Source organism: Anarrhichthys ocellatus, unplaced genomic scaffold (genome assembly GCF_004355925.1).
Source record: "Anarrhichthys ocellatus isolate YVR2014 unplaced genomic scaffold, GSC_Weel_1.0 scaffold4, whole genome shotgun sequence".
NCBI lineage: Eukaryota > Metazoa > Chordata > Actinopteri > Perciformes > Anarhichadidae > Anarrhichthys > Anarrhichthys ocellatus.
In genome coordinates this window covers 6,031,031-6,048,184 of record NW_022280034.1, presented here as the reverse complement: position 1 = coordinate 6,048,184, position 17,154 = coordinate 6,031,031, and the positions used below count along the sequence as shown (strand labels likewise).

General features: G+C 39.8%; 1 protein-coding gene across 1 annotated transcript; it reads right to left on the bottom strand.

The window, feature by feature from the left end:
- Positions 1-530: 530 nt before the first annotated feature.
- On the bottom strand, positions 531-16,153 carry LOC116381644 (uncharacterized). Its single transcript, XM_031843942.1, has 7 exons — positions 15,971-16,153; positions 15,484-15,614; positions 14,791-14,891; positions 13,738-13,886; positions 12,728-12,956; positions 11,932-12,152; positions 531-2,009 (listed from the first exon to the last, which is right to left on the bottom strand). Exons 2-7 carry the CDS (start codon positions 15,600-15,602, stop codon positions 1,842-1,844), a joined length of 987 nt encoding a protein of 328 aa, XP_031699802.1. The 5' UTR covers positions 15,603-15,614; positions 15,971-16,153; the 3' UTR covers positions 531-1,841.
- Between the last annotated feature and the right edge of the window lie 1,001 nt (positions 16,154-17,154).

The window sequence follows — 17,154 nt, the reverse complement described above, 5'->3', positions numbered from 1 at the left end:
GACTTTTACTTCATCACTTCCTGGATGTGCCAGCTCTCAAAGTCTTTCTCGACGTCAAAACATGCAACTTACAGATGGTAAGAACAGCAGTAGAATATACGACGCAGACGTTTACTGCAAAGGAAAACATATTTACAACTAATTCTATTGTGCTATAGATTCACATAAACTCGATATCCGGGAGGATTTCCATTTAAACAGAACCCTCATTGATTCAGTTTCCTGAGGAATTGCAGCCTGGGATCACTTTACCTTGTTACCTTGTCGCACTATGTTCTGGTCTGATCTCCATGTCCATTTCCGCTCTGCTTCCCCTCCCTCTCGCCACCACGCTGCCCAACAGAGTTCGCTTTGTCCCCGTGGCCAGTCATCCATTCCTAATATCCAGACTTTCACCGCACGGTAGACGTGCTGCGTGCTTTCACAGAGCAAAGTCAGCCATTGAAGGATGCCCTCCATCTCCCAAATGAAGCTTTGAAGAAACCTCCTGGCCCAGTAGTGACAAGTGACTTTGAATAAGGAGCATTAAATCATAAAATATTTTTTATTATGACAGCAGATAGTACAAATATATGTAAACATAAAAACTATGTTTAAAGCATGACAACCATGCTTTAATCACTCGACTCTAGAGTATTGTTAACAACCAAGTAGGCTTGATACTGAAAGTGCTAGAAGTTAAAAAACAAATCGCAAAACATTCATATTAACCCGCATGCACCCACCACTCAGAATCATATATAGCAATGTCTCACAACCCTTCTCATCCCAGATCGTCTGATATTGTCAATATTGTTTGTCAAGTGTAGCGGAGAAAACAGTTCCTCAGGACCATAATTAGAACTTAAGTTTGAATATGTAAAAGAAATAAATTCATCAGAACACTTTTACATTCAAGCAATGTTGACCAATATCTGAAAACAACCAGAGTCTAAAAAATCTGCACTTACAAATACAAAGAGAACGGTACTGTTTGTGCAATCTGTCCCTCAGGTGAAACAGTAAACAGACGTTTGAGTATAGTGTAATGATGTTTCAGGTATGAGAGATGCCATGCAAAGAGATACCATCAACACAGAGAGCTCCTTCTATTGCATTAGCTAAAGGCACTGATATCTCGATGTAAATAACTTCATTTTGGCCGCTACCAGGCAAAGAAAATACAATTGCTAGCTGTTAGCGCAGCCGTGTAAGCCTGGTAACTGATGGAAAGTGACTCCGACAGTTATGAATGGCACGGGTGGCTACGCTTGTGCGCTCTTGAATATGTTATCATCTCCTCTGTGCGGTGGAGCATATTAATAAAGCACCTCACAGTTACACTTTCTAAACAGACGGTAAATCACTGCCCGTTAAACCCACAGAGGCAGTCGTCGTACTACTAGAGGCCACCAGCTTTTAACCGCCACGATTAACACATTAAACACTTCAATCTGGAACTGATGTGACACAATCAGCGAGCATAATGATTAATTAATGGCTCGTGTAAAGTGTGGGCCAGCCCCAGAAATTCAAAACAAGAGAAACTTAATCCGTGTAATTGTCTGAAACCATTTTCATTAACATAATATTGCCACTGAGGATTGCAGAATCAGTGAAATTGTCATTTTTCTTCTCTTCTTTTTTTTTTTTTTCAATAAATGTTCACTTAAAGACATTCAGAACTTGTGTTTTTAGTACAATATGACAGATTGCAAACACTGCATAGTAAAAGGCACTCATTAAAAACGTGAGTAGGTTTGAGCTAAATTAGGAGCTTTTCTTCTTGTAATTAAGAATGCTTCGTCTCCCCGCAGAGCCACGTTGTGATGGCGTTCCTCTTTATCGACTGACACACGCGGTCAGTTGCTGAGTAAGATGCTGTGAATGGTGTTTGCTGGGATTTTGGCATCTGCTTCCTCCCCGCTGATCCTGAAGATCACAGCAGTGTTGGAGGGGATGGTGGTGGAGGCGTTCAGGGATTTTCCCAGCCAGCCCTGAGATCCACGCTTGTACATCTTAACCGTTACCTGCAGAGTAGGACAGAGAGAAGTCAGCAGGTAATACATATAATCAAGATTATAAAGTGAAGTGTTGTACAGAAGCGGCTGAAAAACAGGGAGCTGTTCTTGGATATTCAGGGCTTTTGCTGGGGTCAAGACCCCTGACGGAGACCTCCTGACCTCTGCCTGGAGCCAAGCAGACGTTCATGACTTTCACATTTGAACTCTACGTGGACAAGCTGTTGTTTTGTCTATGAGCTTGTAGACTCAAGTTCGGTACAAACATATTGATTGTGGCTTGTTGGAACAGGGACAGGGTTTAATAATGGATCAAATAAAAACGTCTGTCAAACTTGAGGTCCATTTTTACCTGGAAAGGATTGATTTGATGATCTGCAGGTAAAAGATGGCGAGGCATCCACGACATCACAGGACTAACTTTGGTAATTACCGTTGATTCAGCAGCATTTTAATTACAGTAGCAGGTAACTTTTTATTGAAATGAAGTAGAAATATTTTGTATTTTTAAATTTTTAACCACATTCAGTCTGGTTCTGCCTATTGTGAGCTTATTTTTCTTTTAAAATGATTCAAATGATAAGCAAAACAATTGCCGATTACTGATAAATTAATAAAAAAAAATTCTGATATATCAGGCTTATTAATAATTAATTATTTACATTTACCAAATGTATTACAGGGTAAAACAAATAACTTCTCCTTTTATTGGAAGATAATACTTGCACAAAGATCCTCCTTAGGAACCAATTACTCTTCAAAAAAATAAAATATGTAATATTTTCCACAACCTTGCTAAATGTCTGATCCGAAAGGCTTTCTGAAACAGAATAAATATTAAATTAACCTTGTTCTCACTGTGAGCTTTTTTAATTCCCCTCCACATCTTGAATGGAGTCACACCTCTCTTGATTTTATGTAGGTTGTAGGCCATCATACGCTTTAACATTACATCAATACTGCCTGCTATGTTTGAGCCTGACAATAGAAGCCTTAACTAGATTTAGACATGCAGGTAATTGAACCACATCCATTTCAAAAAGAATGCCTCGCTGCATCTCTTGTTTGGCTGCATTTACAGGGGATAACAGAATATTACAGTGCCTTTTCACAGTTCCATTTTCTTTCACTTTAGCATTAGGCAATTTTTCAATTATTATTTTTTTTCCATGTTCTTTCATCCCCGGCTCTCCATAATGTCTGGGCCTTTTAGTTAATGGTAGCGACAGTCAGAGCCCAGTATATCGGCCCTTGTCCATTTTGCAGGTCATTGTGGAAGCCCAATAGGCCTTTTATTACGCCGACATCAAAAGGCAGATAAGCATTAGAGGTGGGGAGAATACCCTGCACTAGATATGTTCCCTCTTTCCTTTGTCTGCTATTGAAAGTGATCATTTTAATAGTGAAGAGGTTGGTGAGCTTTGGGGCTGATGGGAAGTGCGACACCCCTGATGGCCTACGAATATGAGCAAGTCGATAACACAACACGAGCACACAGCACACCCTCAACACCTGCACACTCTTGCTGCTAACCTAATTATCTGCAACAAAGGCCACTGCCATTACAGACACACATCTTTCCACCATTTACTTACTTATTACTGCGCATTAAAACAGGGAGAAAGCGAGAAAAAAAAAAAAAAACCCGGAACAATTGTGTCTTATATTGCAGCCATGGAGCCATGGCCGAATGCCACATGGCTTGTATTACAATAGCGTCAGACACTTCAGAATGAGTGTCTTTTAATTTAGGATGCATGAACAAATAGCGTCATGACAGCTGGTGGCAGAAAGGCGCATAAACCAACACAAAGACATCATAGAGGAGTTATTCTAACAAATCACAGCCAAACCTAATAGTTGGTAATCTGCAATTAACTCATTTAATGGAACTAAAGTTGAGTACTTCCATCTTTGTGGCACAGACAAAATACTGTTTTTGCATCACATTCAAACCCAGACAGAAGAAGAAAAAAGATTCACTTCTTATAGCAAGAACAGCCCGAGAGGCTATGAAACACACATACTGCCTATGTGGGAAAGCATCCATTAAGCATTTACCTCCATAAAGGCTGAACAATCCTTTAAATGCTATTTTCATTAAGGAAAATGTTCTGAAATCTGCATCTAGATCCTGATCTGCTTTGGAATATGCCCCGTCTGAGAATATTGTGTTTTTGTAGAAGGATGAATTGTGGATGAATTGAATTTATGCCCATTTAAATTGATCCTTTTTCTGTAGCAATGGCCAGAGGGCAGAATGCAATCAAATTGCAGGATTATTTTGAGTTGATATGAGCATATGACATCTTATTTGGTTACAATTGCACGATGCACTCAGTAGTTACAGTTTACACAAATGTGTAAATAACTCCTTGTCAAACTGCCTACAACAATCTGGAAACCGGTCTTTAGAAAATCATATGGAATCAAAAGAACAAAGAACATTTTATATATAATTCTTATATATTATAATTGTTATATATTATTGGGAATGTACCAATAATACCTGTAGGAGACAGAGAATCATTAAGGCTAAAATGAACATATCCTATACCAACATATTCACTGTGAACCACACAATTAAGACATCTATGGCTCAAACTTAAGATGTTTTATCCAAAACATAGAATGCCAATCAGAAACGCTACAAGGAAATACCGTATAATTAAAAAACAGGTTTGATTACCTGCCGCATTGATCGTGTTGTGCCACATACAGGAAGGAAGCATGCAGCTGTCTTTGGCAAAAGCTCAAAGAGGAGAGTTCTGTGTGGTCTAGACAACCTGCCTGCCAGGTGTTGTTCAGCAGAGATGGTGTGTCAGGTACAGTAACTGTCACTACATGTTAACCTCTCAGCCACTCGCGGCAAGTGTCTGAGGGTAAAGACGATACTGTATCTAACTTACAGTAGAATAACAAAGTGTAAAGGAGCTGCTCACATAAAAAAAAAGCATTTTTCAAAGTGCAACCTGCATCCTACACTTAAATGTAGCATGTCACAGCTGCACGTCCATCAACCAGACAATAGATCAATAGTTGCTAAAAAATAATGTCTCCCTTTTGACGTCAACGAGTGTACGAGAATCATTACCATTCCAAGCACAGACAGGCCTGAATGTGTGTGTGTGTGTAACACTTAATGGTGAGGACAGGACCCTTGGGGCTAAGGTTGGGTGTCACACAAAGGGCTAAGAGCTCACCTAACGGAGTCTACCCCTGATCCGCCTCTCACTTTCGGTGTCGGGGGGGGGGGGGAAATGGTGTGAATGACATCACTCCTCACATTTCAACGAGACAAACTCCCGTCTTCTTATTTACCGTCTGCTAAAAGTCATAAATCCTGCCTCTGGTTCACTGTTCACCTTTCACCCTCTTAAACTCAAGACGACAGCTCATTCTAACGTCTCCTAACAAACAGCTGATAGGGTTCTCACTGGTTCGTTTATCTTCCACCTGTAGGGATGTTCGCGGCACAGATTCTCAACCACTTTGGTGTCAAACATCCCAAATTACTTCTTTAATTAGAAAATAAAACCCAATAAACTTGCATCGTGACTTCACACTGATCTAATTGTTTAAGTATAAATGTGATTATAGGTCTGACAGGTCTGACGAATGTGAATAATGTGAGGAACTGTGTAATTGGGTAGGGACGTGTCACCACCTGTGTGTATTGCCATTCACAAAGTTCAGATTCCTCTCCTGATAAAGTCAAAGAATCCCAGCGGGGTATCAGTCAGCAGGGGCTGTTACCTGGAGCCATGGGTGCAGTGTTTCAGGTGAACTCTGAGTGAGCGTAACGCCACACCAGCTTCAGACGACGGGCTCTTTGTTCCACGCCGTGTCTCACCAGACACAGATGGGGAGGAACACCGAGTAACACACCTCTGGCGCAGCAAACATCTTTGTCGACGTGCCAAATGCGATGGGAGCAGCCAACAGTGGTGGAGGTTTTGGATGTATTTAATGAGGCAATTAGGTAAACACTGTGTGGTTTGGCTCACTGGGGGAATAAATTAACAACCTGCTGAGAGAGGTGTGAATCACTGGATTATCTGCAATTAGATGAAGATGTCACGTTTTGACGATGCAATTCAATACAACTTGTTTTTCTTTTTCAATTCAATATAATCTATGACTGTTTCATAATATATAACTTGTGCATCAGTGCAAAATACAAATTTTTGCATCCCTACCTGCTAAAATGGGAAAAGGCTGTTTTCTTATGAATTCATTAAAAAACAAACTAAAGTAAATAATTGCAATCTTCAAATTGCTTGTGTTGACCAACCACGAGATCAAAAGCAGCAGGTATGAATATTATAATGATATAAGACAGAGAAAAGCAGGAAATCCTCACATTTATGAATCTGTAACCAGCGAATGTTTAGCATTTTTCTTTGCTAAAAGTTAATTGGAATCAATATTGCCGTCGAATCATTTTCTGTTCACCAATATATTTATTTATTGACGAAGCATTTCAGCGCTAAAAGGAGAGTAAATGAATCCCCAGAAAGGAATAAGTCCATTATCGTCTTGCTCGACAAATCACTTCACAATACTTCCTGCATGAAATACTCAAACATCAAAAATTGAGCTCCAGATGTGGACCATCCATTAAGATGCCTAAACTTTGTTTTGGTGACATTACCGACGACGTCATTAACTACATTTGTCTTAAGTCATGAACGCAAAAAAACATGGCTAGTTAAGTTCTGAATAGCTACGTACATCTCTGCTTCCAACCAACCTGCCTCAGCTAACAGGAAGCCATTAGACTGTCGGCAATAACCATTTACATCCATTCAGCCAGCTCTGACTTTATTTCCATCCACATAAGTGCATTTCCTACGAGAGGTTAAAATATGGATCCCCCTCCTTTTTCTCCTCAATGGGTCTGGTTGTCTGGCTGACTTGAGAGGGCACAATCTATGACTGATTTAATTTGCTCTTTACGAACATCTCTAACAGCATTACCCCCAGAGCATACACTGACTGCCCCCATCTGACTCCATTAACTCCCAAATCAGGTTTAAAGACCATATTGATGCCGTCCGTTATTAAGGGTGATTATCAAAACAACAGACAATGGGCCAAAGTGTCTGTTAACTAGTTTATCCATCATTTCACATAACTGTAACAGATGGCAAGGCTGTCAATTACATACTGTATCTGCTGCACACACAGCGGCCACACACTGTCTGGATATGCAGCATATTAGCCTTCACATTAAAAGAACGATAGTCTGCTCACAGGTGGTCAGAGGAAATTGACTGTGCAAGCAAAATAGACTATGATATTAAATGTCGAACATAGAAATACATCAATATGAGAAAACAGTGAGAACTTGACAATTACCAGCTGGCGTTTTTTTAGATATCACCGTGGGTCTTTCTGTTCAGTAATAATAAAAAAAATAAAGTCAGAGATAAAAATGTTGCCGTTCAGTCCACTTCACCACCTTTATTCTCCTCAATTAACAAGAATGGCTTTTGAAACTGTAATTAAGTGTCTCTGCTCCACTCGGCCTCTTCATTATTCATGAATCCCTATTGATCATATCTTACAAGCTATACTGTGGGGACCACTGTAATATCCTGACTCCCCAAAACAAATAGCTGAGCTTCCCGAGTTAAAATTAACAACTTGGCCAGTGACCAAAGAAAAGTCTCCATTAGATACTAAATCTAGCTTTTGATGCTAAATTGGATGATGTCAGAGAATCATTAATAGGAAAGATCTTGTATGAAGCCTCTTTGGACTTATTAAATATATCATAGCAAAGGTCTGGGCAATAATTAAATACTATCCTTTATTGAGCTCCAGTGGAGCCATATTAGTAGGCTATGATCACATCATCACGGTTGCAACTAATGATTATTTCATTACCAGGTAATCTGCACATTATTTTCTGAATTAATAATTTTGTCAATAAAATGTCTGAAAATAGTGAACAATGCTGATTTACCAGAGCCCAGAGTGATGTCGTCAAACTGCTTTGTTTTATCCACCTAGTAGTGAAAAACTCAAAGATATTCAGTTTACTGTCATTTATGACAAAGACAGGCATCTGATCCTCATGTTAGATAAGATGGTACGAGAATGTATATCGAAAAAGGATGAGATATTTTACACAATGTTTTATCTTGATATACAGTGCAATGATATAAAATAGTATCCTTTATTATTTTATATCATTGTACTGTATATCACCATAAAAAATCTCGGTACAAACATAGAATATTAATGGGTATCATAGATAATAACACACAGGTATTACCCACGCCTTGCACAACCACAGCTCATTCCACATTCAAAGAAATTATTTTGTAATGAATATTAATGGTCTGGAGCTTTATTTTAAACATGTATTCAAATTTACTGAAACTCAATCTCCACCTGTGTTAAGTAGGAATGTGTAAAACATGAACTCTACTGGATGATGTTTAACTAAATTAACAAAAGAGCGCGTGGAGAGCCCTCAAACATGACTGGTATTACATGCCGGGTGATGAATTTGGAGGAAACACATCGAGTCATCTTCAAATTGACAGATGCAGAATCTCTCCACGGGACTCTTCACAGTGGCATAGTGCTCGAGTGAAAAAATAGATTTTACCAAGTTTAATCACACGCTATTACAAGGCAGCTTTTTATCATTGCCTTCCACTGTACGAGTGCTGGTGTCTTCACTAGTTCATTACAGACACTTGTGAATCTGCAGCACCCTTCTCGTGTGTAATTGCATGGTTAGCTTTCCTCTGTAGCTTCCTACACACACTCGGGTGCAAATTATTTGCAATTCCAGTTTCCTTTCGAGAGCGATGTTGCAATTACAGAAATCTGAACATCACCGGTAATTTCCCCACAATTTTCATTTTTGTTGAAATAACGCAACGAAGAGATCTTTTTCTTTCTGGGAAATTCTTCGGTGAACTCTGAGGGGCTGACAATCTGATAAAGTGCACTCAGTCGGTGAAACAACTTCTAAGGATCTTTTTCTTGGTAACTGAAAATACATACGTCTGTGTTTGTGCGGTCCAACAGCATCCACTCACAAGTACACAGGCTTTTAGAGAAATGACAGGCACTGCCATGTTCATATTCTAATTTGTTTAGCAAATAACATTTTATACAGCACATAAAAGGATTCTGCCATATATGTGAATGATTCTTACAAATGGTTTATAATCAATAGAAATGGGTGCTGCACATATTTTCTTTTAATGGATCAATACTTATTTTTCTCCACATAAAAAGAGACCAAAAAGCTGCAGCGGCTGTCATTATTATCTATTTAGACAGCAGAATTTGCAAGCTTTGTAAATGGCTATCTCCTGGCCTTTTGTGTGCCTCCATTCATTATCACCACAAAGCAGTTGATGTCTCCCCTCTCCGCCTTCTCTGTGCTAAGCACCCGGGCGCACGGTAGACCGTCCATTACAGGCTCTGTGACGCGTGCTGCCTGGGAGATGGCCAAACGGAGAGGAATGTCAGCGAGGAGTTAAATTAACAAGCTACATCTGTGCGGAATCTGTAGACGGTCAGAAAGACGAGCTGTACCTACGGTAACCGAAGTCTGATTAGTTGTTAGCCGAGATGTTGGCAGTATATTTGCAGCCTTTCGCCTGCTGGCTTCGCCTCTATTAATCAGCTGACATGGTGAAGTAGTCAAGTTACGCTTGTAGGAACTCAATTGTTGTTTCTCAGCTATGCAATTACTAGACAGACACTCTATACGCTGACCGAGAGTAAGGAGACTTTTTTTTTTAAACACGAGGGCTCCATTACTACTCCTCCTCAATAATCCGGATTATATAAACTGGTACAAAGAAGTCATGAAGTCAAATTTCAGAAGAGGAGACGACATGAAGATGAACAATATAAGTAACCTGCACTTTAAATTATGACATGAATAGATCCTTAGCTCTTTCTCTCTCTCTCTCTCCCTGACACACACACACACCCAATGTAATTACCCCTCAATCCATACAAATTGAATGAAGCCAGACCCGTGGTCTAAGAATATAGACCATAATTAATAAATTACAGCCACTCTACTCAATCATTCTCCACTTTGGGGACATGTAGACATCCCATTCTCCGCAGAGTAATCGACTGAGCCCACAGAAAACACACCTAGTGCCTCCACGGTGGCTTTGTGGATGCATCTGGTGCCACCTCTTACAACCAAACAGATGCCCGAGTGAAACCGTGGCTCATATCGCAGATCTTCTATCCTGTGTGTTTACAAGTAACAAATCAAAAAGCATGCATTATTTCTGGGCTCTCAAAATACGCCTAGGGGAGCTATCAAGTTTCTTTGCCACCCCCCAAGCTTCCCCTCGCAGCTGCTGCACACGAGCGAGGATACTTCTTGTTTTTTTTTTTTGGTCTGAAGAGTGGGCGACACAGTCGTGGAGTCCAAAAGAGCAAATGTTAAGTTTCGTACGAATCCAGGGGCAGAATCTATTTCTCCTTGTGGTTTGCAGCTAAATGCTTGGAATCTGATAATGGGAAACACATATATACCCCTGTTTGTATTTGAACATGCTAAGTGGGGTAGCAGAATATTCACCATATATTCTCCAAGTCACATTTCTGTGTGATGTTTGGGTGGGGGTTCACTGCCTCCATTTACAAATATTTCTTTGGAAATAATATATTTTGTTGTCACCGTGTGTGTCCCCTTGGGCAAGAAAAGGGCCGCTGGAGACCATCTAATGATTGTTGGGTCATGTATCAAATACACAGCAGCTGGAGGCGAGAGTACATACAGTCTGGATTTTTGGGGTGGGGGTGTGAATTAAAGCCTGAGAGGAGTCTGAAAGGAAAACCCGGACTGAGTGTTTTGGTGCTGAGGGTGGGTGCGAAATCCATAATGGATGCTGACCAGGGGTCGTACCCACTGGACCTTAAGAGCTCTGACCTTTGACTGTGTAACAATTACTTCATTCAACTAATTTCTCTAACAAGTAGTATTGAAGCACCGTCGCACAAGCAAAACAAATTCAATGGTTGTGAGTGATTTCAGGCAAAAAAAAAGAAACCGAAAACTAAATTATAATTTTGTGTAAATATCATCAACCACTGCAACACTTACATTTATTGCCACATTGACAGTTAAGATTACCTTTCATACCACCTGGAGAGACAACATGTAACCAATTAGCCAAATCATTACCTTCCAATAACATAAACAATTATTATCAACCGATCAGAGAATGCGAATAAGCTCAAATTATGCTTATTCACATTCAATGGCCGCGCAATTGCCTTGATTCAACCGAGTGAGCTAATGAGTACCTTGCAGGCAGGCAGAGTGACACACCACAATAAAAAACTGAAGAGTTTAGGCAGTAATTAACTCTGGGAGTGTTAATTGGAAAGGATCTGAGAGAGTGGACGAGTGTGAAACATGTTTTTTAAACAGTAAAAAAACATCTTTTTCTCGATTGTATTTTTTCTTAAAGACCGCTCTTAGTCTAATTGCATCACTTCTAAATAAATAAACATGTAATTTGCTTGATGATTATTAAATAAATAAAAAACTGTACAACCTGATTTTTTTTTTTATTGAATGTCTCTTGACCAAAATTGTATTGTAATCACCAAATTGAGTGTGTATACAGAAATAACTTGATTTTTAATAATGTCCCTAATTGTTTTCAAATAACTGTAACATTGCTGTGGTGTTCTGCAACCTCCAGCCTTAATCAAACATGTGTTTTTCCAGTTCCCAGAACAAGAGGAAGATGCCTGAAACCTGAGCGAGACAGTCATAAAGTACTACTGCCACCTGCTGGTCTTCAGGTTCATGTAGGCCTTTTTTTTTTGCTTTACATTATATGGAGCCGTTGAAACAGCATCCATACTGTCATCTACAGACTGTACCTCTGGTCCTGGGGGCTCATCACAGTGGACTGACCTGAGGAGCATGTCCCAGCAGGGCCCACAGCGAATCAGCCGACAGGGTCTTGACTCTGGAAAACTCGAGCGTTTCTGTCTCCTGTCGGTTGAGAGCGATGTACTGGCAGCCCTGGAAGTCTCCTTTCAGCTGCTCGCCACAGTGCAGACTCACCAGATCCCACGTCCCCACCCTCCTCAGGACTTCACGCACGGACTCCATCTGCCTGTACGACAGACGACCTGCAGGACAAAATGAAAATGAGGAAAAAGGCAACCTGGTAGCATTCTTGTCAAAAGATTGCTTAATTTAAATCATAATTACAGTGTAAAGAATATATAAAAACATCTCAAGTTGTTGAGTCCTCTTATCACGTTAAAACATTTGCAAGGTCAGTAAGATTATTATCATATTTTGAGTACTTTTGGGGCATTTCATGTCGTTTTTAGAGAGTCTACAGGAGAGAGGTGATAGGAAATGATTGGAGGGAGAGATGGGATGACATCCAACAAAGCTCTTCAGTAAAATTCAAACTGGGGACTTTGCGATTCATGGTCAAAACTCATTGGCGGTTTCAAAATTGTTATTATGAAATACTAGATTCACTCACTGCACTAGAATGAAGAGAAACAACACTGATGATTCAATGTTTTTTTAAAAACATGTTGAACTTTTCTTTACACGAGTGCAGCAGTCTGTTTCATTCTGTCGATTTTGGAAACAAGCCGATTCGGAAACTGCACTTGCAGATTTCGCCAATAGAACATCAATTGAATCCCTCTGTGTATTAATGTTTATATTTTATAGAACCGCTCACCGGAGAGCCAGGATGGAGTCAGTGCATCTGATATCCAGGCCATGTAGCCCTCCCTGAAAGATTTGAGGAAGTCGTCTGTCTGGCCGTGAGAGATCAGCTCCCTCCTCTTCCTCAGCTCCTCATCTAGCTCGCAGTCTGGAGAGAGGAGGAGAACCCTGGGGAAAAAGAGGCTTTGGCGCACAGGTACTCCGCTCCTCTGCAAATGGCTGCATAAGTTAGCGGTCTTGGTCTAGAGGAGAAGAATTTAGGGATGCAAGTAATGACAGTTAGTGTTACACCTGTGTAGGTCTTCAAGTAACCAACATAGATAATCAATTAACAGACAAATCCTTTAATTGGTTGATCATTTCAGCATTGGGAGTTTTTTTTATCCAAAAATTAGAAATTTGTCAGATGTGCTAACATTCACACAGGATGCCTCTGTGATAAACAGTTATTTAATGACATAAAAGACACAAATGCAGATGTCCACTTTTCAATAAAATTAAAAAAAAGGACCCACTTATAGAAATTATACAACTTTAAATTGGCCCAGACGGTGAATCTGTATCTGCTTTGTGTAGAATAACTAAGTTAATACGTGCCGATTCAAGCAGAACTATTTAAACAATGCGGTGTGTGTTTGCCATCAGGCTCTTCTGTCAAGCTCTCAGTCCAAACTGAGCGTCTATAGAGATGGAAATGAATGACTCCTGACAGACCCAGGCACATAAGGTGACAGCTGTGTTTAGGCACCTGCCTGCTTTCACCCCTTTCTGAATATAATTATGGCCTTTCAAATGAAGAGCGACCACTTAGAAAGTTTGGGAAGCCCCGTTGTAGTGTTTGAAATTTCCATATAAATTGTTATGGTGACTCAGAATCTCTTCACCCGGCTGGAGTTCAGATGACAACAATGTCCTGGACAACTGATTGGACCTTGGACACAAGAGTGCCAGACAGTTTGACATTTAGGCTTTCATGATGGTATTTCGACATTTCAGCTAAATGTGTCTTATTTAGTTTTTTACCATGATAGCTTTGACGGGATCTTCAATCTGCTCAATGCAGGTATTGGTAAAGTTTCGGTCCTCTTCCTTCACTTGCACGTGCCAGGTCTTGTTGTGAGCGGACACTGTGCCTCTCCAGGGTTTTACATCTATGCAGAAGATCCCCTGGCCTTTTAGTAAAAAGAAGAAAACATTAGTGAGGTTTTACTGAGACAGAATACCACAGATGCTGTCCCTAATTCTGTACTCAAGACCTCAAGGACAAATAGATGAAATCCTCCATCACCGTTAATTATATATATATCACGATAGCGCTATGTATTGTGATACAAAACATTTTCTGTAAATTTATTAGCTAAAATATTCATGGATGTATAAATAATTGGATTGTAATACCTCAAATACATAAAGGAATACATAATATTGTGATCACTATTGGTGCGTTTGCAACACTGTCGAGCAAATCTGTAATGTGAATATGAAGACATTTTGACACGTCACAGTGGGAAACAATAACACTATGGATGACTGAATTCCATTTAGCGCCTGCAGTTTGATCGTGCTGGTATTCTTCATGCTGGCTTACAGGGACACTTTAATAGGCCCTTTTCACAGCGGCCATTTTGACATGTCACGGCAGGGTAAACACAGGAGTAAATGATCAAATTAATAATGGTTCTATTTAGTGTTTCACAGTCATTCCAGTGAGGCAGCATGCACATGCAGGGCCCTGGTCCCCCTATAGCCAACAGGGCCTTAATTAATGTTATTGATTACACCTGTGTTAACTCTGCAATACCACGTTAAAAAAAGGCTGCTGTGCAAAGAGCCTGTAGAACAAAGCCATCGTTAGTGTTATCAGTAACACCTGTGCTTCTCCTGCTGTGACAAGAAAATGTCTGCAGTGACTCAGCCTTAAAGACCTGGAAAAAACTAAAGTTTAAGAAATATCTCAATATTATGAAAACCAACATTCAGATAATATTGAATCCTACACCAAAAAAAAAATCTGTATTATATTGATTTACTGTGCAGATTTTTTTAATGAAAGGCCATTTTATTCTAGATACCAACCTGTGAGGATAACAATGTTGATGTCATCTTTGGCGGCCTGAAACTGGTCGCGGATACGCAGATGGCCGTAGACGTCTTCCTTCCTTATCCCGGTGAGTTTCCTACAGTAAAAGGACATGTAAAAAAAAAAAAGACAATATGAAATGCAATATGAGGTATTTTGTGCAAAACAATACTTCTGAAGCTGCATTATTGATTTCATTTTGGCCACTTGAGGGCATTGGAATAAGCTGCAAACACAATATTTAAATATTATAAAGTTGCTACAGCAAATGTGTTGGCACGTCCAGCAGACGCAAAGCAACATTAGCATTCACTTGGAGTTGTGTTTCTGTACACTACACTAATGTAAGTCCAGTATTCATTCTCCTGTTGGTTCTGTTTTAGTCTCCACCAATTCCTGAAGGAAAATTCTGGCTCTTTAGCTGCTAAATGCTCCACCGTGTTAACCAGCTAGTCGCTAACTTTGCCTGTCTGTCGTTTGGGCAGGCAGTGTACAGCAGCTTTTATTTTTTATAACTAAGTTTATTAGAGCATAACAGTAAAGTGGTGGCTGTAAAACCAAAACGATAAGCTGGAAGATGCTGTAGGGCTAATGGGAACTGCAGAGTGAGGTTCATCATCACTACAAACAATCCTGTTACTTATATAAACATATTTATCAATGAGACGTCACACATACACAATGCTTACCTGACATGTTGTATAAAGTCAGGTAGTGTTGGTGTCTGATGTGGGCTTTGACTTTGAGCACTTTCTGAAGCTTTGGAGCTGAGATGAAACTGTGTGAACAGACTTCCAAGCTGAGGCATTCTAGTCTTTATCTGAAAAAAACAACATTAACTTATGAAGCAGTTTGATTAAAAGGCAACATTCAGTAAAACAACAATGTTACTGAGGGAAATGCATTCATAGCTTTAGATTTTGGCTTTCCTCAGTAACAAAATGGTGTCAACATGGTGTTTAGACAATACTGAACATGTTGTTGTAGCCAAATCAGATTAAAGCCAGATTAAATGTAAAACATTATCTTAATTGCTCTTGTGCTTGAAAAGCATGCTAACTGCTACATTCAGGCTTTACAGCGTTGATGACGACACTTGATCTCGAGGACTCTGTAGAGAGAACAAAGAGTAAAAGACAAGTCTGGCACGAGCTCTAAAACAATAACAATACATACTGATGGGAGTCTCGCGCTGCTTAAAGAGCCGTTCAAGAGGAAAAACGAGGGAATTCAGCTCGACATTTTCGCGACGTCAAAGTCTACGGGTCTCTTTCCAAATGCTGAACAACGTAACTCAATCCAGGAAAGCTATTTCACAATTTCACCGCCGCCTCCTCGGCTCTCCAGCCGCACTTCCAATGTTCCTGGAAGACGTAAACAACATACCACGTGGTGCCACTTGCAGCATCGTATTTCGCATACGGGGACATGACGTCAGGACACGTCACTTAGTCTCGCAGTGTTTGTGTGATACATTTAGGAAACGATTCCTGTTATTCCCATGTGATGTTTTGGACCAATAGTCTGCATGACAAGCTGTGGTGGAGTAAATACACAACACCACAGTGGAAAAATACTTCACGGAGCCAAACTGGAAGTATTTATGAATGTACTCTAGTATCAAAAGTGCGGAGTTTACTCTTGCTGTCTGATTTAAAAACCTTGTATCTCCAGCTCCAAAAAAATGGAAATTTGAACATTTACAATTGAATAATGAACTTCGAACCTGCACATTGTATCAACAATTTGGGTATTTTCATTATAAATCCGTTGCTCATACAGATTGAAAGAAGTCTCTTTAAAAAAAAAAAAAAAAAGTTAGGCCTAGTCAAAAAATAAGAGAATATAAACAATCTATAGCCATCGTTTTAAAGCAAACACCAAAACATTAACAAATAAAAATCCAACACTATTTATAACACTACATTTTGTATACCTGTTTTGTGTTTGACACAAATAATCGTGGAATTTAAAATATTTCACAAAATTACAGCAATCTACAATAAAAGAAGAATATGAGTCATGGGGGGGGGCAATTTGTGCCTCGACAAACTATTGTGACTGAAAGATGGATAAGTCATAGCTCATAGATGCTCTGCGTAAGGATTTGCTTGCACGTCCTGAAGAATCCTCACATCCTGCATGAGCCTACTGAGAGGATATTACAAAAGTGATGAACAATATTTAATTCAGCAGTATATACACACGGAATATCTCAATATGGTGATAAACAATATCCGGATAGCACCAAATACCATGAAAGAGCTTAATATCAAGAGCAGATAGCCAAATCAGCTCATATGGGCTCAATGGAAGCCAATAAACAGAGGCACTCTGCCTCCTCTGACCTTCACTTCTGG

Excerpts from the sequence above, each read along its gene's own strand:
- LOC116381644 (XM_031843942.1), bottom strand. The coding sequence starts at position 15,602 with ATGCCTCAGCTTGGAAGTCTGTTCACACAGTTTCATCTCAGCTCCAAA. Across the intron at positions 14,892-15,483 it reads GACTTTATACAACATGTCAG|GAAACTCACCGGGATAAGGA; the intron begins GTAAGCATTGTG and ends CTTTTACTGTAG. Across the intron at positions 13,887-14,790 it reads CAACATTGTTATCCTCACAG|GCCAGGGGATCTTCTGCATA; the intron begins GTTGGTATCTAG and ends TTTTACTAAAAG.